The sequence below is a fragment of the Thunnus albacares genome, chromosome 22 (genome assembly GCF_914725855.1).
Source record: "Thunnus albacares chromosome 22, fThuAlb1.1, whole genome shotgun sequence".
Lineage (NCBI taxonomy): Eukaryota > Metazoa > Chordata > Actinopteri > Scombriformes > Scombridae > Thunnus > Thunnus albacares.
This window is the reverse complement of record NC_058127.1, coordinates 7,111,263-7,136,423: the sequence shown is the minus strand read 5'-3', so window position 1 is coordinate 7,136,423 and position 25,161 is coordinate 7,111,263. Positions and strand designations below refer to the sequence as shown.

The following is a 25,161-nucleotide window of genomic DNA, read 5'->3' as shown; positions in this document are numbered from 1 at the left end:
TTTGCAGATTTTTTAGAAAAGCACATACTGCCAAATGTTTGACATAATCCTTTAATTTCACCGCTAATAGGATGAATAAAGTTCAAATTGTTAGTAGCTGCAGCCCTCGAGATGGTAACAAACGATCATTACGGACTAATCAGTTATTTTCATGTTTAAATCTGTTAATTTTTCCGTCTATAAGACATCAGAAAACAGTAAATATGTCCATCACAGTATCCTAGAGCACGAGGTGAGGTCTTAAAAACCAAAAATATTCAATTCACTATCATGTATGACTAAGAAAAGCAACAAATTCTCACATTTGAGAACCTGGAGCCATCAAATATTTGTTTTTGCTTGAAAAAAATGGACGATAAATGGTTGCAGATATCGATTAATCTACTTAAATTCTTGCAAGTTAAATTAGATTTTAAAAGATACTGAGGAGAGGAAAGCCATTTTAAACTGCTGAGACAAACATGTTATCAGAACAACAGTGGTGACAGTCTTACTGCATTAATATATATACCACACAGACTCGTTCCACATCCGTTAGCATCGCTCAGCATTACTGAGGGCAGCAATTTAAGATTTCTGGAGTGAAAAACATGTTATGTAAAAAGGTCTGACTGCCTGCCAGAGCTGCAGCTGCACTAGAAACACTTAAGCCAGAGTCAAAATTTGTCAGAGTGTGATTGGTGGCTGATATTATGAGTGTACTGAAATAGCTGCAGCGAGATGTATGTGTGTATGTGTGTGTGTGTGTGTGTGTGCGTATCGGAGGTGTTAAAGTTTCCTGAAATAATGAGGAAAAAAAAGACACTAAAAGAAACATTCAGATGGGCCTGTATGTAGTGTGACAGTTCGGATGTCTGACAAAAAAAAGGAAAGAAAACATATATTTCTCTCCCTCTGTGTGTGTGTGTGTCACTTTAAAAAAAATGATACAAATGTGCATATTCTGGCTTGTTTTAAAAAAAAAAAAAAAAAGAGTCAAAAACAACCTTTTGAAAGCAATCTGCAAAGGCAACTGTGCTCGCTGTCCAAACCACGAAAAGCTCGCTTTAAAAAAAAAAAAAAAAAAAAAAAAAAAAAGTTAGCTTATGCTGTTTAACATTGAAATACCTGACAACCCTTCGTTCAATGTCTTCCCTTATTGAGTTTTTTTTTTTTTTTTTTTACCCCACTGTGGCACCAAACATGACCTGTAATGGCACGACACACCAGTGACGTTCTCACCAGCCGCTTTCGCTGCGTAACCAGCTACATTTAAACAAGAACAGGGTTGTTGGCGATCTGTAAGGCTCATTCTTTTCAGTTTTTACCCTAAAAGAACCTCCAGATATCTGGGTTTAAACTGATTTTTACCAATATTTTATGTTTCTGATCATCAAAAAGTTGTGTTTTTCTGCTTCAGGATGCAGATTACCGCATTTAAGAGTAAAACACACTCATAGAATGCACCTTGTAGTAGAAAATTAAGAGAAAAATAGGGAAAAATGCAAATGAGCTGCTGAAATAAACTTTTAAAAATACATAAAACACAATATTGGTTAAATTACAGATACTGTAAACTGTATTTCAGGTAAAATTAGACTTTCACCCAGCTTTTTTTTTTTTTTGTTTTCCCTTGTTTTTCTTTAATATTTGAAATTAAAAACAATAAATTCCCCAATAGTCTTTGTAAAAACTGAAAATAATTAGCTTTACTCATCTGTCAAAGCCGAATTTAACCGATTCAACACTTTTCTCTAAAAGTGGCTGGTTTTTCATTTCCCGCCTCGCCAATAACACTTGTTAGCACCACTTCATGGCAACCCACCGTATGATACAAACACTGCAAACTAGCAACTGCGTCGCCGCGCCGCTCCGCGCTCCGAACACGTTTCAAAAACTTATCTTTTTCGTTAAAAAGGTAGTGTCAGTAGTTTTGTTGTGACAGGTGGGACATCTATCAAAGCTGTCAGGTATTAGTTTCTCGGTTAGAGAATGTTTCGGGGGGAGGAAAGGGGGTGGGGGTGTTTAAAGTGATCGTATGGTACCTGTGTGTTAGCATAAAAGCTAAGGAAACCCTTACGGTCACTGTGGAAAGCTAATTTTAGCACGGTATAATATACACACACACACACACACACACACAAAAAAAGGCTAAAGAAGTGTGATGACACCGGTGGTTACTCATGACGAGGAATATTACGATCCTCCATCACGGACGTTCATCCGAAAAAACAGTTGATTGGTTAAATCTGCATCATCTCCACGGTCTCAAACTGCTTTTTTACCCTCCAAAAAATGAACCGCTGTGCACACGGCGATGTCAGCCTCTTGGATTGGCGTTACTCGGGTCGTCCCAGCTGATGCCACAGTGCAAAGCGCGCCGAGTATGACGGAATCAGCCGTTTTTTTTTTGTTTTTTTTTTTAAAAAAAGAAGTTTTCTAAGGTGCTTTGTTGCAGTGTGGGCTCAGAGGATCGTAACGGTCATAATCCAGGAGGCTGCCATGCGACCTTGCACACGTCTCAACCGATCCGCGTGACGCTCCAGTGCAAAGCTCCGCCTACAGGGAATAAAGCCTGGATACTTATGTGAGCGTACTGGGCGGAGCCGGTGGCTGCCGTAAGCCCCTCCCCCTTCTGTTGAGTGACAGTTCGTTGGGGATTTTTTACCACTGGCTGGCTCAGTCTCTGGACTGGTAGAACAGGATGTATCCTGACTCAGAGTTCTTGGAAATGTCCGAAGTCAGACCGTAGAACTCCTCGATCGCCTGCGCGTCAATTTTCTGCAAGAAAACAAAACGAGACAGAAGTTGGACTTGAGACACGTGAAGGTTTCCCAGTGAAATTGCTTTTCTTGACAGTTCGATGTGCTTCGGTGACTAGTTCAACATTTTGGGGAATACGTTTATTTGCCATCTTGGCATCCAAGCGCAGACATCAGCGGTATCAATTTACTTTACTCTCTGAAAGGGAAAGCTACTCCCCCTAAAACTATTTCTTGAAGCTAGAATTTAGTACATATTTCTGTCCAGGAACATGAAATAGTTTCTCTTTTCTTCTTCATGCAGATACAAGTCTCAAAAAAAAAAAAAATCACACACATTCAGCACATCCTGTAAAGCAACAAAAGCCAAGAACATTCTGCCTCAAATATTTTTGTGTCTATTCATGTTAAATCATTCTGAATTCCTCCATTTGACAAGGAAAAAAAAAATAGCATATTTTATCACAATAAAAACCTACAAGATGACCTTCCAAAGTGGCACAAAAGTAGAGATAATATTATAAATTTGCAACCTGTTTTTTGCTGTTTCTCCCCCCCTCCCTTCTCTCCCTATTCACAGAGCAAACTGACAGACGACAAATGTTTGTCATGCGTCAGGGAGCCAAGAAAGATTTACCACAATTCAACATCGCTTTGGTATTTTTTTTTTTTTTGTGTGACTGGGTTTTGAGAGACAACATTCTTAGTCAAACCACAGCTGTTATTTCTGTAGTCATTTGTTATTCTTAAGTACATATCTGTAAAACATTACTACCTCTCCTGGCATGAAAATAAATATATTTCTTTTCTATAATCTCGGTAAACCTGTGTATACAGTTGACCTGAAGACATGACGGGACTTTGAGGAGGTCTGAGTTAGCAACACATAAATAAAATCCTTCCTTTCAGTTCACTGGCGCTCTGTTCAGCTGAACTTTAGTTGTGTAACTGTTTCACGGAGGCTTCTCTTTTTCATTTCGCTACCAAATATCCCCTTTAAAAAAATCAAGTATGTTGACAAGTAGGTGGTGAATATCTTGAGACTCTGCCCTGACAACTGTTTCTTATTTGGTGTAGGAGTTTTATCCAAAGAGGGAGAGAGAAAGAGAGAGAGAGAGAGAGAGAGATGAGAGGGGCTGAACACACAAACCACAAAAACAATACTTTTAGAGTGGCGGTGAAAGAGAACTGGCTCACAACTTCAGAAAACTGAAGTGGTTTCAGTTCCAGGTGGAAAGATCCAAAACAGAAGAGATAAAAAAAAAAAAAAAAGAGAAGGAAGATATAATTTATAAGAAAGAGAGTAAGAGACAGAATACAAAAGCAAGCCAGTAAATCTCAAAACCATAAAAAAAAAAAGTGATAAGTTAAGAATTTCTGCTCTGCAAACTCAGCGGAATCTTCGGAAACTCGGCCAGTTTCTGGTCTGCCGGACCAGATGTTAGCGAGGAACCTCCTTCCCATCATAGTGGAAAAACACACTGGTGGTGGGATCGGTTTTAAACATCAGTCCTTGATGACTGTGACTGAGCAGCGGTTTCCTCTGTATTCAAAACAGCAGGGGTGACTTCTTTTTTCCCGCTTGCCCGAGAGATTTAAAAAGAAAAATAAACTATTTTCATTTGGGTTCCCGAAGAAGTGTAAAGAAATTCCTCTAATGTATAGATTTGATGTTTTAATTAGGGGAAAACTAGAATCATCACTGAGCTGGAACCGTATTTGAGTCAGAGAGGAAGACTGACGTATTTTCCTGTATAAAATACTTAGTTTATATGAAGAACGTACTATAGAGAGACCACACCAGCAGCTTTGAATGTTTTAGCCCATCTGCTACATCTCACTTTTACGTAACTAAACAGGGCTCCAGACTGCGACCGTTTATTCAAAGTGTGCAAGCTCAAATTTCACGTGGTCGCATTTATGTGGGTGCATCTTAACGAGGATGCGGCTGCAGCGGCGGTCTGACAGGAACGAGGGGTGAGGAGAGCGAAGAGACAGACACAGTTGTGTAGCAGCGACACGTTGGTGAGAACAGCAGGCGCTTGACACGGTGACCCGCCGGAAGAAGCAGCAGCAGGTTCAGCGCAAGTTGGACGCAGACTAACAAAACACTGGCGGCACGAGCGACCAGCAGGGCGAAGAGGAGGAGGAGGAGGAGGAGGAACCTGCACCATTGCTCGTCCTCCCCCCCACCGCCGCTGCCTCCTCTGTTTATCTCACACACTGAAAAAATGGTCGCATATGCAACCACTTTAGTCGCAGTGTGGAGGTCTGTGTACCAAGAAAAAAAAAAAGTGTGCTGGTGTGACCAAGTGACAAACTTGTTGGCACCAGTGCTACCAGTGTAAAAGTTAGTCTGGAGTCCTGACTGACCATTTTGTCAAACATGCAGATGAGTTTTAGACTTTTAAATGTGTTTTTCTGCTCCAGACAGTCATTAGTTTTCAATAATTACTATTTACAGACTCATGTGGAAGAGTTGTGGAATAAATATTCATTTTCTCAAAGTAACTCATTCATTATCATTATTACAGAGCAGTTAAATTACACTATGACATAATGTAATATTTACAAAAATGGATGCAGACGTGACGTGCACTGGGAAGGATTATATAACTAGTCTAGCCATAAAAAAAAACAAAAAAAACAAATTTTAAATCCGTGTGTATTAACAAATGTCAACTCTCAGGATTTAAAGAGCGACAACTTGTGAAAACACTGTTTTAGTACTTTTAGAGACAACGGTAGTGTAGCGGGACTGTGAAATAACTGAAAGGTCAAGAATATAAATGGAATTAATGGTTCAAGACAGGGCTGCAACTATTGTTTATTTTAAATACCGATTAATCAGTCGATTATTTTCTCAATTAATTGTTTAGTTGATGAAATGCAGTCAAAAAAATTGTGAAAAAAATGGCGTCCACAATCTCTCGGAGCCCACGGTGATGTCTTCGATCAGCTCATTTTGTCCAACTAATGCTTCGTAATCTTAGGATATTTAATTTACCGTCATAGACGACAAAGAAAAACATTTGAGAAGCCGGAGCCGCTGAATGTTTGAAAATCAATCATCAAAATAGTCGCCTAATCATTTTGTTCCAATCGATTAATCGTTGCAGCTCTAGTTCAAATTTAAATTGATGCACATTATTGTACGAAAGTCTCAGGCCATTAATTTCAAATAAAAGCGGTTTATTTCCTTTAGACTTTAAAAAAAACGATGTAATTCACTTTGTTAGATGCTGTTAAATTACTCCATGATGTTTGGGGAAAGCTTTACTTTAAAAGGTTTATAATTTTCTAAAAAGAACTATGTAATTTAATACAAATTATAAGTAAAATACAGAAACTTCCAATTAATTGTTAGCAGACAGACACGTTTAGTCGGTGCAAAGCAGGTCAGTCAAACATGCAAAAATTCGTCTACAAATACAATTCAACATAAATGGAGACTAAAGTTTCAAATAATACATTCTTTTAAAAAATGGCTTGGGTTTATGGAGCAATTTTCTTTTTTAATAAATTCCTAATTTGCTGGTAATTAGCACCAAATTAAATAGTACTTATATACACTTCATTGGAAATTTTCAGTGAAATACTTAAATTACACACCCTAAAATAAAATAAAGTATTTACATCATCAGACTGAGAAAGAAAAATTAATTTGTCATTTCTTTTAACCTTCGCTTCGTCTTCTCATTGTTCATTAGTTTTGAACATAAAACCAGCCGGACACTTTTTGAACGAGCCACTAAAAAAGCTAAAAAAGCGCTGACGTGAAACAAAAAACATTTACACAGCTATGAAAACCTTGTTAGTACATTGGTGTCTATAATACAGACTGAACCTCAACAAGTCCTGGAAGGTTTAACCATTATGACTGCACAGTCCGTTAACTGCTGATAGCTTGATTGCTGTGGCATGCCGTACTTTCTGGCTCGGAGGAAAGAAAAATAACAAACTGAAAGGTTACTTGGCTGCGGCTCAGACACAGCAGCATGCCGAGGAGGTTTTGGACAAGTTCTGCGGTGGTGAACTGCCAATGACTAAAAAGCTACATCATGCTTTTGGCTCACACTATATACTAGTGATGATGTACTTGTTGATTGCAGGGTGGGAGATGCTGGTTAATTCCCCCCCCCCGCCCCACGTGTGGATTGGTAAATCATCATTACGCAAACAGTTACATCTTTGACTGCTGACATGTCGGCTACCAGCGTGGATGGAAGCATGCTGGGAGGGGAGCTGGGAAACCGTTCAACAAGGGTGGTGGGGCGGGGAGGGGGGGGGGGGCTGAGCGCTATCACACATGCTAGAAGGATGTCAGACTGCCATGTTTTCCCCTTGTCGCAACATCAGAGAGGAAAGCAGATGGTTTTATAGTGAATTAGACACTGCAGAGAGGAGGAACAGCAGGCCGGTAATTTAATAAAAAAAAAAACTAAAATATTTTAATTCTATTTGAGCACCAGTGTTTTGTGAAAAACTTGGTTATTCCCACATTCCACGTCAGTATCACCTGCTTGCAGACTATAAATATTAAAAGAAGAGGAATGAGGGGCTGGAGCAGACAGAGCTGACATCTGTCATATTTCTTATTTTCGTTACACAATGTGCCGTCTCTTTCTTCCAGGTCTTCCTTATCTTAAAAAAAAAAAAAAAAAAAAAAAAACCTTAAAGGTGCAGTGTGTAGAATTTAGTGGCGTCTAGCAGAGCGGAATATATTTGTAAGTATGTTTTAATTAGTGTATAAATCACCTGATAATAGGAATTGTTGCCCTTTATATCTACAGGATTGGGTCTTCTTCTTTGGTGGTATTCTGTTAGTTGCAATCCACAACCTCGCCACTAGATGCCACTAAATCCTACACATTGGTCCTTTAAAATTGCATAACTGGGATGAAAAATGCTTCAATTAAAAAAAAAAAAAAATCAAAAGTAAGTACATGGTGAATATGAGAAGAAGCCTTCAGGCTAAATCCTGCGTTCTTAATCTAAAGCAGATGTCCACTTTTGTCTTCTTTTTCCTCCTATTATCTCCTTCATGGTTATTTCCATTCACTCTTCTTCTCTTTCTCTAATAGCAACGCTGATCACTAAACCTTATTTTAACTCCTCATTATTTAGAGGAGGTTGAGGTATGTAGGTCGGCCTGTCATACGAACTCCAGGCACAACATTTGGAGCGCCAGGATCTTCTACCCGGAGTCTGGAAGGATAGCTACTTGAAATTCCTGTCTGGTTAAGAGGAGATGGGGAAACTTCTAAATGAGACTGTGAGGAAAGGAGACTAAGAGGAGATTTTAATCTCAGTCGTCGTTTGGTCGGATGTTTGCTTAAAGTTTTTACTCGTAGATATTTCACAGTACACCTGTTTCAGCCTCTTTGCACTGGTTTGTTTCAGAATTATTTTTAAAATGTTATCGCCGAAGCCTTTTCTGTCTGTATTACTTTTCAAAATTTATATAAAATTTGTAACATACTGTATAACTTGATAACCTTGAGTTTAGCTGAGTCTTTGTTCAATTTGTTTGTCAGTTCGAAGTACCTTTTAAAGCCGATTTTATTCAGTTTTTAACATTTTTGTTGCCTGTTACTTTTGTTTTTCTCTTGTTAAGGACTCAAACTTTGGTTCATAAATCGTTTATTACAGGAATTTCATTCGCAGGTGCGAATGTGTAAAAAAAAAATAAAAGAAATATAACAAAAAGAGGTTTCAACGGCTCAAGGTGTCGTTATTTTTTCATTTCTTTTCAGACTTTTACAACCATTTGAAGACTTGACATCATCAAATCAATAAACTACTTTTTTTTTTTCCCTGCTTGTAAATCTTGATTTTAGGGGACTGGTTGTTCCTTTTGCAACAGTGAGGATGAGTTGCAGCAGAAAAGGATAAAGCATAAATATTACACAACTGACTATTTTCTATGTAAGGACGAGATGATGTGCAGCATCTTATCTTTGTATATTGAAAAAAAATAAAGGTTTACCTGCTGATAATGTGACAGAAGTGGATACAAGATCATTTCATACCATAATGCCTTTAAAATGGGCAGTTTTTTAATGACTGTATTCAAAATTTGAGGCATCCATTTAACCGCCAAATGGAATAAATGACTATTTTTTTTAAACAAATACTAAAAAAAACATAAAGAAGACATAAGAAAACCTTCCTCACCTCTACAATGTCGTCATCAAACAGCAGCCAGAAGCCGTGGCTCTTGACAATGGTGATGTAGTGACCACGGTTAGGACCACTGAAGAAGAAGAAAAAACACATGAGAGGCATTTCATACATGTCTAATGGTGTTAAATGGTTTTTCTTTTATTCCCAAGCAAGAATATAATCGTCTGTTATTACTGTGTCAAAGCCAGCGAAGCGAACATTAAATAAATGCTCCAAAATTGCAAATAAAACAGCTCAGCACCACTTTAAATTTTTGTGTTTGTGATAAACCGAGTGACCCTTCTTATTGGAGCATGTGGGAATAACATGTTCTCATCTCGACAGACCGCAGCGTGTTAGCCTTTTGTGTCTAAATATGTTTATCCACCTGAGGATTACATCAAACTCATCCGCGAGAGAGAGAGAGACGAAGACGATCCAGCGGACTAATGACTTGCATATGCTCACTTACACACATATATCAGCTGACGTCAACCTCAAGAGGACTTTCCAGATGCCTGAATCACCTGATTCTAACTGACATTGACTCAAGCAACCTTTATTTATATCTGCAACATTTATAGGACCTGTTATCTTTACTTGTATTATCTTTAATGTGAATTTCTGTGGAAGTTTGTTTCGATAAATGAGGTAATAAGCCAATTATTGAACTTTTCTTGCTCCATTTGTAAGCAAGATGCACCAAAATCTTCTGAAAAGATCTGGTTTAAATATAGTCCTAATTCAAAGATTAGCTCCTCTGGATTTCCAGCATTATTAGGGCTGCAAATATTGATTCCTTTCATTATCAATTAATCATTTGGTCAGTAAAATGTTAAAAAAAAATAGCCTTTGATTTGCTTGTTTTGTCCAACCAACAGTCCAGAATCTTAAAGATCTCCTCCAGACATGTTTTAAGATGTATATAAAATAAAAGGAACCTACCTGCCACAGTGTACAACAACAGCCACCAGGTCGTACATGCGGTCCGGGTTGGTGGCGTCCCCGGACGTGTTGAAGAGGCGGAGCTCCAGGGGGAAGACGACGCGATAGGACAGTTTGGTGTAGCGGTGAAGCTGGTCCATGTATTTAAAACGCTTCAGGTGTAGGGCGAGAATCATCGGCAGCTTCTTTACCCTCATCCTGGCAGAGAAAGAGGGTTTTTTTAATGTGGTTTTAATGGTGTTTCACAAGCTTTGATGGCATCGATTCATAAAAAAAACAAAAAAAAAAACACACTAAGTGATCTGCTGAGTGTCAAACGAAATTAAACCAAACTGAACTGCATGTGTGTGTTCAGTTTTTTGTGGTTAATGTGTTTTAAGTTACAAAGACAATTAAAAAAATGAAAGAAAAAGTAAAGAGCGAGGCTTATAGAAATCATTTTAAGGGTAGTAAAAGTCCCAAAACGACAGGCGGCGAGGGTGATTTGTCACTGACAAGACACTCGGAGGGCTAAAAGCTTTCCATGTTGATGCCGTTACTGTTCCAGACCCCCTACCAGGAACAAGAACTGTGTTTTTTTAGACGCTTTTTGCTCCTCCTAATTTGGCCGAACCATTGGCTCGTGTGCTCTCACAGCATTCTGCTCAGTGTTAATGTGAGGCGCAGTCGCTGGTGACAGCATGGCCCTTTCAAGCTAATGGATGTTACATGGTGCACTTAGCAGGCGCCCAAACATGGCGGATGGTATGTATAAAAATACATGTAGTTGCACTCATGAGACACACTGGACAGACAGTCTTTACTGGTTGGTGGTGGGGGTTTTTTTTTTTTTTGGGGGGTTTTTTTTGGATGTGTCATTCATGTGCGACGTCCGTTCAGCCACCACGACCTATTATTGTTCTCAGACCATCGTGCTGTGGTTGGTAATAGACATATCGGCCTCACCTCAGCTTTTGAACACCCGCAATGAACTTCTCAGAATGTGACAGGAAGGCCCTGGCTGGTTGCTACGGTAACATCATATGTGGTTTTGGTGGTACTTTCTAATGGAGCACGCTGTGACTGTATTTGTCCGCTTTAGAAGAGCTTTCGATCAGTCATGTGACGCATACCGCTGTGTGAGAGAAAAGCTACAACCGCCGCTCTTACACGGTTTATGTATATAAAAAAGTCAGCTGAGACTCAAAGCGACCTGCAAACTGCTTTCAAAAAAAACAACCAAAAGTCTTTTCATGCTGCCTCGTGTTTGAAGCGAGACGACGTTTAAAGCGACCCTGTGAGCTTTCTGTCAAGAGCTGCTCTGTGCATCAATAATTAAAACATTCTGATCTGCGTGCAACTGAGATATTTGATGCCGTTAATATATTTTTATCAAGTGCAGCAACATTTTATCAATGCTTTGTGGTCAATAAGTCATAACCAGAAAAACACCGAGGCACATTTGCTTTGCTTGCTTTGTCTACACGCTACGATGTGTCCTTGGATCCAAACAGCACCTGTTTTTCATACTTGCATCCGTGAAGCAGCACTCCTCAGCCAACAGGGCTCAAACATGTACAGATGTAGCCTGACGTGCCAGATGGTTTGTTATACTGAATTTTTTTTTTTTATTATTATTTGTTACACAGTTTGTTGTTGACACAGGATTCTTGTGTGATTTCGTGAATGCAGCTGCCTCGTAAGGTTAGTACAGATGTATTTTGAGAAGTTTATATTTTGAGCAGCAGCATCCTGAAGCTAACCAATCAGAACAGAGAGGGCCTAAAACAGCCAGTTTCAGACATAGGCTGAACTGAGGGGCTGCATAAAGGGACAGTACAAGATAAATAAGGAGTTTTTTTGACTGTAAATCATGCATATGTATCCCAGTAGAGCCCCAGAATAAAAATATAGATCTGGAAACATGCATGATACGTTCCCAACTTCAACTCGATGCAGACAACTGGGTACAGTTTGTGTCCAGCTGCTGATTATCAAACTAACTTCATCCTGTTTTCTGACCTGCACTGGTGAGTTTTTTGCATTGCAACACTGCATCATGGTGCTCATCTCATTATCAATGTGGTTGATGGTTTAAACAATCGCCTCCCTCATTAAATACATAGAGGTGTAAAGGAACATAGTTGATCCGTACGGGTCCCCCCCCCACGGTTCAGCACACATGTGAACTGCAGATTAACTTCTAAATTTAATGTCTCATTGGAGGAAAAGTAAACAAATTGCTGTTTTTGAAGAGGAACGACCAAACCAGCATCTAACAGGTCTGAAGTGACATCTGCAGGTATGTTTACATGATGTTTAATGTGCTGCAGCTGAGCAGCTAATTAGCATCTAGCCGTGCACTTTTTTTAATCAAGCTAAGCTGCAGGATAAGACGTATGTTCATGTTTGTAAGTTATCATCAAGTTTTGATGATGTGGACACAGACTATTGTTTCATTCACTACCATGTTTAAGAGAGGAGGGTATCATGACTCATACTGTACTTTAATTAAACAATTAAGTATTGAATATTTTATATATTTTAAGATTTTATTTAAACATTGGACATCTTGAATGTTGTTTTCATTTAAGACAATGCCTTTCTTTAAGTGTTTTACCAAATAAATAGAAAGCAAAGTTATATTTGTCTACCCCCCTCTTTTTTTTTTTTTTGCTGAACCGAAAAATGATCTGATCCATGACTCAAGCCTGTGAACCTTGACTTTTGTGACACATATCCTTTGTTGTGTAATGTAGAGCCACTGCTACTTTCTCTGACGCTTAATTCTATATTTCATTAAATGGTAAAATTTTTCTTGTGATGTTAGCGAAGGTGCTTTTAGTTTCAAGCAAGGCGGAGCACCTTTACTCTAATACGCTGCAACTGTGAGTGTGAACCACAATATCACAATTCTGTAACAATGTAGTTACAGTCACAAGAAAGAAAGAAAGAAAGAAAGAAAGGAAACAATTTTTTAAAAAAAGTGAGATACTAACATGATAACAGTAACACCCACCTTTTCTGGGCTTCCTGTTTGCTGCGACACTGCTCACAGTAGTACTTATATTCACTACATAACGTCTCTGTGTTGCTGAAGCCCCTGTTGAGTAGAAACACACACATTTACCAACAGGAACTCGCACAGTTAAAAACAGGATTTCACAACTTAACAGGTGAACCGAGCATCACTTGAGTTGATTCATCACTCTCGTAGTTAAACGAAAACATGAACCACAGTAGTTTTAATGTCTATATATATATATATATGAACATGTGAGTATTGTTTTAAGACATAATTGCCATTACGTTTCATATTAACTGAGCATAAACTGTACCTGAGACAGTGCGTGATGGAGGTGTTCTGCTCTACATCCACCGACAGATCCAGGAAGTCCTCGTCTTTACTGCTCACCTGCGACACAAGTGAAGAAACTCGAGGTCAAGAAACAGAAACAGAAGACATCTTAAGAGATGTAAGACAAGGATGTATCTTATCTCTAATTGTCTATCATTTGTACACAGAAAGGATGATTAAAAGAAGCGCTACAAGAGAAGTGAGGGATACAGATAAATGGCGAGAGCTTGACAAACATCCTGTATGCCGACAATGCAGTTGTTTTCGCAGAAGATGAGCAGCGACTCAAAGAAATCTTAGAGGCTGTAAATAAGGCTTGCAAGAGATACAGATACAGAAAGGTGAAGCTGAAAAGATCAAAATTAAACTGGAGGATTTAGAATTTAGATTTAGACGTTTGGAGGGAATTAAATGCAGAATTGGACGAGCAAAAATAGCGTTCTTGGGAGAATAAAGAAAGAAGTAAAGACAAAGACTGAAACCTCTCTGCTCTTACATATGGATCAGAGACGTGGGCACTGACAGAGGAAGCAAAAAGAAGGATGAATGTGTTTAAGATACGGTGCTACAGGAGAATACTCAGGATCAGCTGGATTTATGTCAAATGATAAGGCTCCGGAGAAGGAGGTAGAAGACTGCAGAGAGAGAAAGTTTGCAGGGATTAAGAGGGTCTGGTGGGAGGCTGACGACGAGGGTTTTGGAAGGGATTGATTGAAGGGAAACGAGGGAAGACGACGCATAATGTGGATTGATGACATCAAGAGAGACGATATGAATCAGTCAAGTGAAAGACTGAGCTGAGAAACAGTTGATTGATTATTTCACTGTGTGTTTCTGGGGATTTTATGGAATCAATTCTTGATAGTTTTTAATGAAAAAGCCAGTTTTATAACATCATAGTAAATCTTGTGTCTGGGTTACAAGTCGTAACGCATCAAATGACAAATAAAGTTCTTTTTTTTAGTCTTATGCAACAGTGAAAATCAGCCTTTTATATTTGGTTAAATAAGGTTCACATACGAATAACAAAAGGACTAAAATCTTCTTTCAAAACCTTTTAATGTCAGTTCAACTTGCCATCTGAAAACCTAACAAATATATTTGCATCTATGAACTAACTTCTAGAAATTAACTGCTTTAAGATAAATGAAATCTGACTTTTGAGGGATTATATGTTCATCATAGAACAAAGAAATTCATCTAGGGCTGCAACTAACGATTATTTTGACAATTCATTTTTCAATTAACTGACTTTTTTGTTTGGTTTGGTCTAGAAAATGTCAGAAAATAGCAAAAAAACGTCCATCACAATTTCCTGAAGCCCATGGTGATGTCTTCAAATTACTAGTTTTGTCCAACCAACAGTTTAAAATGCAAAGATCTTCAGTTCACATCACATAAAACAGATAAAAAGCAGCAAAATCCTCACAAATGAGAAGCCGAAACTTGTTAATATTTGACATTTTTGCTTGGAAAAACAACAAAAAGGTGTTGCCCGTTCATTTTCTTTCAATCGACTAATTGTTGCAGCTTCTAAATTTTTACCAAAATCTGGTACTTTTTTGACCTTAAAATGCATCCAAATTCTGTATATTAGAGTCTTTTCGATCTTTTCTGGTGACCAATAACAACTGTGAATTAATAAATATACATTTTTTTGTTGTAGTTTATCTTTTTTTGCTTCTGAACTCCATGTTTATTGGTTTATGTTTCAAATCTCACGCAACCGAACCATTTTCCAAGTTATTCCTGGTTTTACGGTCGTCTTCTATGCCTGTAATAAATCCCTCTGTATTATTTTGTTTCTGAAAAGTCCAGCACAAATGAATCTCAACCTACTTAACAGTATTTACTTAAATCAAATAGTCGATGTCGACCACTTACAGCTTCACAGTTGAGGCAGCGCGTCTCGTTCGTCAGTGTGCCTTGGAAGATCTCGTGGACCCAAGTCTGTTGCGTCTCCTTTCCGCTTTCCCCTTCTCCTCCCTCTCCTCCTCCTCCTCCTCCTCCTCCACCCCCTCCCCCTCCTCCACCCCCTCCCCCTCCACCTCCTCCTCCTCCTCCATTCTGCACCAGTTTTCCGTTCTGCTGTCGCTCCTGGCTCTTCTCCTCCTGGAGCAGGTCTGCGATGGTGTTGAGGAGGTAGTTGAGGAATTCGTGGGCGTCCTGCTGCATGTAGTTGTCAAACAGCTCTGAGAGAGACAGATGTAGAAAGATATAAATACAGTAATAGAAAAAAAAATACAAATACAGAGAGGTATATAAGATATGGAGAAGTGGAAAGAGGAATAGCAACAAATATATATATAAAAAGAGAGACAGATGAGGAAGGAAAAGGGTTGAAGAAAGAGGGAAGAGAAAATAAACATCAGCATGCGAGGAAAAAATAGAGCCAATTAAGACCTTCTTCTTCTTTTTAATCTGCTTTCTGCTACAGAATTTGGCAGACAAATGTATTTCCTCAGCTGTGAGATTGTCTTCTCAGCTGAGATGACAACCCCACCCCTCCCCTCCCCTCCTCTTTTTTCTTCCTCTTCTTCTTCTTCTTCTTCTCTTCCTCAACCTCATCCTTTCCTCCCTCATCAATCGGCTCTCTCAGCTGTGAAAGGAAGTCGGTCTGAACGAGCCCGCTGATGAAAGATCATTTCAGATTTTTACATTTCTAAACACCTGATGTTTGATAGATGTCTTCCAGAAGAAAAAAAAAAAAAACCCCTTCAGTGAACAGGAAGCATTTTAAGTTTCTGACAGTAGCTGCAGCTGCACATTCTGGCAGAGTCGAGAAGTCAAAACTCTTCTAACAAAGTCAGTCTGAGTTTTAGCAGCTTTTTCCTTCTTTATGATAATGCAACAACTCTATTTTTTTGGAATTGCTACCATTTTCTTTTCTCAGCCGTGAGATGAATTTCTTGGGAGGGATGACTCCGACTTTCTTCTTCTGCGTGGCGATGCTGTTGAACAGGTCAGCCAGACAGGTGAGGAGGGACTCCTTACGACGCGGCTGCACCTTGAAGGAGAAGAAGAAGAAGAAGAAGAAGAAGAAGGACACACCTCAGTCACTCCACGATCCAGCCGGGCTGCACATTGACCTTTTATCTAATCTATTGGAGATTATCACATACCATATACGATGACTGTGACATTGATTACATGTGAAAGTTAATTTAATTAATCAGGGTGAGAGGTGACTGAACAATAAAACAGTTAATAGAGGGGTTTGGACATCTCTGTGAATATATTTAAACTATTCAACTCTTCAAAAACAGTCCTGATTATAAGATACTTTTTCTTAAAATCAAGTCTAGTCCAGTTGGAAAAGTTTCCCTCAGATAATATTAGTCCAAAGATGAGATAAGATCCCCAGTTCCTGAAGCGGTTTCTCTGGTGAAAAGGTGAAACGTGATGTCTTGCTCGTCCAAGTATATTTTCAAGTGCAGCCAATTATTCATTCTGCATTTCAGTCACATATTCAAAAACCCTCCAGTCTAAAACTCTTTTTTTGAAGTTTCTCATCAGAAGATTTTGTGATCAGGTTTACATACATACTGTGATTAGTAATTATTGGCTGCTAGACAGATAATTTAATCCCTAGAAACTGCATTAATAATTACTACTTTAAGAAAAACCACAGTTTAATATAACTTTGGTTGCTCTGGTCATCAGTCATCATAACATTGTATTCAAAGTAACTGTTGAGACCCTGTAACGTGGCAACATTGCTAAAAATTGGAGCATCGGTGGATCAGACAGGTTTTAAACGAACCCCCAAACTGACTGAAGTATCATATTCAGAATCATTTTGCGCCAAAGTCTGGTTCCCTCTTGAATAGTGTAGCTTACTGCAGCTTAACGTTCGGTTACAGTGAGGTGTCACAGAGATGATTGGTCAGGTTTAGGTTGTGTTAAGGTTAAGTATTGCAGAATACAATAGGTTGGCATATAGGCTCAGGATAAGGAGAAGACTTTGACCTAGCATTATAGCCGTAGTTGTGCACACTCACACAATTTTTCTTGTGCAAAACTGAAAGTGAGCACACTCGTAATCTCGCTAATAATCCCTCATTGCCTCCCAAAGAAAAAAAGCTTATTTGTCGTTGCCCCATTGGAACTAATTAAACCGACGTCACCGTGTATCCAGATCCCAGCAACTACTTTGATGAGGACAATGTTATCATAACCAGTAGAACCAGTGGCTAACGCTAGGAAAAGTTGTAATAAACTTCTAGCAACATTAACATGTGTATCAGGCTAACTCTATAACATATTTTCCCCATTTTTCAACCATAATATCCAGAAAAAAAACATAATCTCATATGTGGACTAATATGGTATGTTTTTGGAGTGAATTCTTTTAGCGTGAGAAACCAGTCCGCCACGTAATCCTCGAGACAGGAATACCGCCGGTCGATACAGCTGAGGTGTTTCTCTCATCGCTTACCTTGTACGCCAACACCTTCTCCCTGAACGGTCGACAGAAATACAGAGCCTGCAGCACTGAGTTACAGTAGCAGGTGTTGCCAAACTAGAGGAAGAAGAAAAAAAAAGGAAAAAGACCAAATGAGACACATAGAGAAAGATACTGGACCGACTGGAGAGGATGTTTTAGCTTTAAATCCACCAGTGAAGCCACACTTACATTAACCAATCCGAAGTAGTGTTCATTAACGGGAAACTGTTCCGGTCCAATCTCCTTTTCCAAGGCAGAGGCATTGGCGCCCTGGAAAAGAAGCGAAGCGAGACATTTAATCACAATTTGAACTCTTTTTTTTCCATTTAAAATATTCTTTGTGATTCAAAACACTCAAAAAAAGATAAATACATGATGGCACATTACAGTAAAATGAATGTTTCTTTCACATATTTGATGTTAATTATCAGAATCCTCCGAACACTGGGTAAATGATCCGTCACAAACCCTCCTTTGTCCTTTTGTTTCCTCTTTATTGTTTTCTGTTTTTCCTGCTCTATTTTCTCTCTGCCCTGCTGGACTGCAGCCATCTGTTTGTTGCAGCTGTGTTTCCTGCTTCGATATCCTCTCTTTCTCTGCTGTTATAGCAGGCAATGCTCGCTGATAAATATATATATTTAATCATTCGGCATCAATCATTAAAAGGCGTCTTTGTGTTGAAAACGATTGTGTTTTTCTAACCAGGTTTCGTGAGAAAGAGTCAAGACGAACCTTCGATGACGTCCAAAGTGTTGTTGTTTGACTTCAGAGAACTATAAGAAATGTATATTTGCCACAAAAACTACAAGAACTCTGTTAAACTTTGACACCTGGAACAATTTTAATGCATATTTGGAAACAGTTTTGTCGATTTACACTTTATAAAATGACACCAATCCACAGAAAATACAGCTACAAACTGTGTTTTCTCTTCATGGTTTGATGTTTAAAGGTTTATCAAAAAGCTGATTTACAATACAGTTGAGAAAAGTTATGTTTGGAAGCACATGTTGCTTTAAAACAATCATCTTATCAATGAGGTTATAATTGAAACGGGGCTGAATTACACCAAATAAACTGCACAATCTTGACATTTAAATGAGTCATTTGTTAAAGCTAAACTATGATTTTGTTATAGAACCTAACAACGCCCTCAAATTCTGCAATTCTTCAAAGCATCTACAGAAATTTTATGATTTAAGGACACTAAAAAGGACGCCATAACAATACATGTTACACCAAAATAACGTGTACGAGCTGTGTGACCACTGAGTCTAAACTTCATCTACAGTCTTCTCGTTAGCGCAGGTAGTCTTGCTTTCAATTTCACAAGTTATTAATTTTCTAGTTGACATCGTGGGTGTGTGTGACGTGCTGTTGTGTGTGTAGCTTTGTATTTTGTATGGTGTGTTTTTTTGCTTTGTACTGTTTGTTGTTGTGCTGCTGTATGTTGTTTAGATTGTGAGGGACTGCAGATGCAAATTAGCTTTGAGCTAACTCCGTTGCAGTGCGCCTTTAATGTTTAAAAACTGCACACTGTCCCGATCAATCAATAAATAAACACAATGTATTCTAGACTTGAGTCTGAAAAACGTGCTCATCTATCAGCTCAAATTAGGATCAATAAGATTTTGATATTGTGAAATAACTGCATGAATCCGCCTTCGCAAACCTGTGAGAGTTATTGAGAGTTTGTGAAAGTGTAGAACAGATTTACAGTTGAACGTCTAAACAACACATGTGTGTGTATAAATGATGTCAGCGGCGAGGTTACGCATGAACTCTTGAGAAAAAAAAGATTTAACATCGGTGCAACAAGTTGTTTTTTTTTTTTTTTTTACAGACATCATAAAATGTTTATTTAGAGGCTGCGATTTGGGTTTGAGCCTCTAGAAACTGTCTGACTGTTACACTAACAGCAGAAACAGAAACACACAGAGAGAGAGAGAGAGAGAGAGAGAGAGAGAGAGAGAGAGAGAGAGAGAGAGAGAGAGACAGGAGAGGAAAATGATGATGATAACAATGATGCAGCTTTTTCCTTCAGCGGTGAACGACTGCACAAGTGGAGCCACGCTGTTGTTACTCATCATTCTGCAGCGCATGTAAAGTCAACAAGAGACGAGCAGACGAAAGGCCTCGCTGAGGTTATTTATCTAACAACAACACGGCCTCCCAACACCACGGGGTTGTAAACAAACCGAGAGCACACATGCAAAACAAAAAAAAAAAAAAAAAGAAAAAAGACAAAGAGAGAGGAAGACAAATATCTGTGTGAATATGTATGATTTGTTCTGTGTGTGTTTGGTTTGAAAGGATCTCTCAGTTGTTTGTAATGTCGGGTGTTTCAAGACAAAAAAAACGTTTCCTGAATTGATGGAAATAAAAGTGAAGTGAAGTGTGCAGCTTCAGTGGAAACTAGATTCCAGACAGAGACGCTCAATGACTAAATGTTTTGTTAGACGCTGTGATCATGGTTATTAATCATGACTATCAGTCTAGATGACAATAATGGAACCTCTTCTGACATCTTGACGACCTTGTTTTGAACTGGCTCGGTATGAAGGATGCGACTAACCATCGTTTTCTCAATTAATCGATTAGTCGTTTTGGTTTATGAAACGTCAGAAAATGGTGAAAAATGTTTCCCGAAACCCAAGATGACGTCCTCGAACGTCCTGTTTTGTCCACAACCCAAAGATATTTTGTTTACAATCATAAAAGACTGAAGAAACCAGAAAATATTCACTTTTAAGAGGCTGGAACCAGATCCATTGGAGCATTTTTGCCTTAAAAAAAAAGCAAAATAATTAATCAATTATCAAAATAACTGGCTAATTTTCTGTCGACTGACTAATCGTTGCAGCTCAACTTCTAATGGTTGAATATTTGTAATAGTACAACTTAAAAAATGGTGTAAAATCTGCAAAGTTGTGATCATGTGATACAATAAAAAGCTCTAAAACAGCTGCTAAATGGACCGTATGTAGAGCAGAGCTGCAACTATTAGTCGATTAATTGATTAGTTGCCAACTATTCTGATAATCGATTCATCATTTTGAGTCATTTTTTAAAGAAAAAAAACATCCAAATTCTCAGATTCAAGCTTCTTAAATGTGAATATTTTCTGGTTTCTATGACAGTAAAGTGAGTGTCTTTGGAGTTGTGGACAAAACAAAACATTTGGGGACGTCACATCAGGCTTTGGGAAACAGTGATCGCCATTTTTCACCATTTTCGGACATTTCATAGTCTCCTCTGTCACGGTGCTGACGCAGATATCACAGACTGTAAACAGCATATGAGAGCAGAAGCAATTATAAAGCACTGAGTCGTACTGACAATAAACATCTCTACCAGTTTGGTCATCATCATGTTCACATTACCAGGAACTGCTTCCTACGTTTTTCCTCTGAAAACATGGACAGTCGTCGCCAGAACGCTGACACGGTTTTGACATGAGTGGCTTATGATCAAAAAAAAAAAAAATAAAAAAAAATGAGAACACTTGATGTTGACGCTGCTCGGATCTGGTTTATGCAGCCCTGCTAGTCACGGTTTCACAAGCCAAATTGATTTTCTGTAAAAACAAATACCTTCCAGGCAGCAACTGGTCGCCTGCCAAAGTGGCAAACACACTGATCAAACCTGCCAGCCGCAGCTAATATTAACCTTTGTTAGTATTTGTTCTGCGGTTGCTGGTAATTTGCCTCAATGACGCTGGCCTTCACACTTAAAAAAAAAAAAAAACGGCTTGTACGGTCTTGTGTGTGTGGTCTTTAACAACGCCGTGCGTGCGTGCACCAGGCAGCGCCGGTTTGGAAGTGAGAGCTTACAGGGCCTCGGTACCGGCAACGACGCCGGCCAAGAAATTACAAAAAAAAAAAAAGACTGCAGCAGACTTCTCCGTGGCATCTGCCGAACCGTCTGTCAGCTCGGGAAGGTGCAGCGGCTAGAGACAGGATAAGTTACAGTCAGGAGTTAATCTTCTAGCTTTAAGCTCCCCTGCCTGCCTGCCTGCCTGCCCGTCGCTGCGAAACAGACAAAGACAGAGCCGTCACATTAAGTGTGACGAGAGCAATTAAAGCAGAGTAACAGTGTCTGACCTTTTTACCCTTGACCTTTGTGTAACATCCTGCCAAACAGGCTGCTGTCCTTCCATCGGCTTAAGTATCTTTGAGCGAAGCGCTGACCTCTGACTTCCGAGATTTTCCACAGAATCAATTATCAGAGCTGCTTCTAGCGATTATTTTCATTTCTTGACTGTTTAATCAGTTGTTTCGTCCATAAAATGTCCGAAAATGGTGAGAAATGTTTCCAAAAAGCCCAAAGAGACGTCCTCAAATGTCTTATTTTGTCATAAATGACTAAAGAAACTAGAAAATATTCACATTTAAGACGCTGGAATCACAGACGTCGGACATTTTCTTCTAAAAAACATACCTAAATACGATGAATTGATTATCATAATAGCTGGAAACAGTAATAACAGTCGGCGACTCGTCAATTAATCATCTAATCGTCGTCAGCTCGGCGCGTTTATCAAACCGACCTAAAACTCCGTGAAGAAGCGGAGGACAGGTTATTAAAATGTATATCCTTAAAAGCTTTCCATGTGCAGAGACTCCTGGAGAGCAAAAGAGGCTTTCATGGTTCATTGGGAACCAAAGATGTGTGGAAATAATCGTTTAAACTGGAAAGAGGTAAGAAAAAAAAAAAAAAAAAGTAGCACAAGCACCAGATTTCCTCATTTTTGAATAGTTTCCCTTTGACCGGCGTTTCATTTACCCTCAAGCAGCGCTGAGAAGTAACTAAGTACATTTAGGCTACTCGAGTACTGTATTTTAGTATAATTTTAAAGGTACTTGTACTTGAGTATTTCCATTTGATGCTACTTTATACTTCCACTTCACTACATTTCAGAGGGAGATATTGTACTTTCTACTCCACTACTGTTATTTAACAGCTGTAGTTACTTTTCAGATTTAAATTTTATATAAAATAATATATAATAAGCTTATAAAATACAATACAAAAAAATGTTAAAGATTAAAGCATTAGTTCCCAAACTGTTTGGCTTGTAAGCCCTGTGTTTAGCTAACATTAACATTACAGCTGTTTGTTAGCTAATTGAGGCCCAAAGACGTAAAACTTCCCAGTATTTCACAAAAATGCAAAGTTTATAGAAAAGTCTGAAAAACTAAACAAACTTTGCGTTGCTGAATTTAGTTTCTTCTTCTTTCCTGCATCCGGCTGATATCAGTTACAGTAACAGCAGTCGCTTTTCTGCAAAACAAGTACTTTTACTTTCAATACTTTAAGTAATTTTAGCTGATAATACTTCTGTTTTTTAAGTAGTATTTTAAATGCAGGACTTTTGCTTGTATTGGGAGTATTTTTTACACTATAATGATACTTTTACTTAAGTAATGGATCTGAATACATCTTCCACCACTGACAACAGGTGTGTTACAAATTGTGAGAACCTAAAAACCCTAAAAGATAAGCATGTTTCCGTCCAGAGGAAACATCCAGGGTGTGTCCCATGACAGGAAATGCTGAATTTCTCCATCAGCTACAGTGTGAAAGACAACAGTGTCAGCTGGCTGAAGTGTCAACATCTGCTGACCGTACAGATGTTCAGCTGTTCACTCGGGTTAGATGTGTGTGTGGCAGCTATACACAAAAAAATAAGTAGTAGCTGTAATAATAAGAGCTGAGTTTTCCATCTAGAAGGTTATTGATTAGTGGAAATTGTCCATCTATCAATCTATCCATTTAACTGTCCGTCTATGCATCCATTTAGCTATCCATCCATCAATCTATCCGTCCATTTAACTATCTATCCATCCCTCTATACATCTATATATCCACAACTTTGTCTAAACTGTCCAGCAGGCTACCGTTGGGCTAGCAGACTAAGCTAGCTGGTTTTCGCCCTTCTCGCATAAACAAACAACAAGCCGGCGAATAAACTGCTAAACAAGCTGTGTTTATGCTTAATTTCACCCTGTTATTAAACCACATTATAATATCTGTAAAGCAGGGGAGCTATCTAGCACTAAAAGGTTGAGCTGTACAACTTTCTGGAAGCACAGTATGTGTGTGTGTGTGTGTGTGTGTGTGTGTTATTATCATGTTAGCAAAACAGGCTAGCAGAGCAGCTAGCTCAGCGTCCTGGCTCCCTGTCTCCCCCCCCGGACACCGGACACACACACACCGAGCACAGAGCCGAGTCCCCGCCGCTTACCATCGTACAAATCGAGGCGATCTTTCGGACTGTCATCAGTATTTCCATCCGTAAGCTGCCATGTTGGACCGAACCCCGATGTTGAAATTGTCAGAGCCGATGCGGCTGCAGAGTTCCGGGAGAGCCGTCTGCCCCTCTTTAATAGCGCCGTCAAGTTACAGCGAGTGGCATGCGTCACTTCCGGTCATGGTTTTGAAAATAACACGCAAACTAAATATTAAAGGGTAGTTTCACAATTTTTAGGTGGGTCTTAAAACAACAGTGAGGCACCCAAATGAACACTGAAAGAGGTTTTTCTTGCTGTAATCATTCCTCCTGTTCATACTGGCTGTTAAAAGATCCACTTTAAATGTGCTTTATATGTAAGTGATTGGGGCCAAAATCCATGTTTTGTGCAAAAACGCATTTAAAAGTTTATCTGAAGCTTATATGAGGCTTCATCAGTCTGAGTTAGTCATATCAAGTGGATATCTACCACTGTTACAGTCTTTTTAGCATCAAATTCCCTCTTTGTGTTTCCGCAGTGTTTTACTGTTGAGCTGCGGTGGACATATAATAACAAAAAGAGGGACTTTGGAACTAAAAAGACTGTAACATTGAAAGATATCTATTTGATTTGACTGATTTGGGCGACTGAAGCTTCATATTAGCTTCAGAGAAACTTTTTAAAAAATCGCACAGAGGGAGGTTTGTGGATTTTGGCCTCCATCACTTACATTGTAAGTGCATTATGAAGGGATCTTCTAATGGCCAGTCTGAACAGGAGGAATGATTACAGCAAGAAAAAAAACTATTTCAGTGTTCATTTCGGCTCCTGACAGATGTGTTTTACCCTGTCAGATTGCAATCAACTGAATACTGAATACCCTTGTCCGTAGGAGCACCTACAGTGGCTGCGAAACCCGTGAAAAACGTAAAAGGCCCTCTCTCTAGAGCCGGGGTTTGGTTTGTCTGTTCTGGGCTACTGTAGGAACATGGTGGTGCAACATGGCCGCCTCTATGAAAGAGGACCTGCTCCCTATGTAGATATAAAGGGCTCATTCTAATGTAAAGTAAAACACAATGATTCTTATTTTCAGGTGATTATACACTAATGAAATCACACTTATAAATATTATATTCCATTTCTGCCATGTCCGTTCTGCTAGATGCTACTTAATTCTACACACTCAAGAAGCTCACCTGCCAGTGTTTCCATCTACCAATGTTTCATTACATAGTTTTGTTTAAGATTTTGTGTGGTTTATTTTCATTAGCTGAACTTGAAAGTTAGCCTTAA

The 25,161-nt window shown here is 38.9% G+C and overlaps 1 protein-coding gene across 1 annotated transcript; it reads right to left on the bottom strand.

Annotated features, from left to right (window-relative positions):
• Window positions 1-1,163: 1,163 nt before the first annotated feature.
• Window positions 1,164-24,048, bottom strand: usp12b (ubiquitin specific peptidase 12b). The gene is made up of 10 exons (XM_044341435.1): window positions 23,883-24,048; window positions 17,825-17,905; window positions 17,627-17,710; window positions 16,066-16,195; window positions 15,073-15,380; window positions 13,169-13,245; window positions 12,850-12,933; window positions 9,852-10,049; window positions 8,919-8,997; window positions 1,164-2,760 (listed from the first exon to the last, which is right to left on the bottom strand). The coding sequence occupies exons 1-10, from the start codon at window positions 23,928-23,930 to the stop codon at window positions 2,659-2,661; spliced, it is 1,191 nt and encodes a 396-aa protein (XP_044197370.1). The 5' UTR covers window positions 23,931-24,048; the 3' UTR covers window positions 1,164-2,658.
• Window positions 24,049-25,161: the final 1,113 nt, after the last annotated feature.

Bases quoted from the DNA above. Each gene is read 5' to 3' on its own strand.
- usp12b (XM_044341435.1), bottom strand. From the start codon at position 23,930: ATGGAAATACTGATGACAGTCCGAAAGATCGCCTCGATTTGTACGATG. The intron at 13,246-15,072 runs GTAAGTGGTCGA...CTTGTGTCGCAG, and splicing joins GCTGCCTCAACTGTGAAGCT to GTGAGCAGTAAAGACGAGGA. The intron at 10,050-12,849 runs GTGGGTGTTACT...TTTCTCTGCCAG, and splicing joins AAACAGGAAGCCCAGAAAAG to GATGAGGGTAAAGAAGCTGC.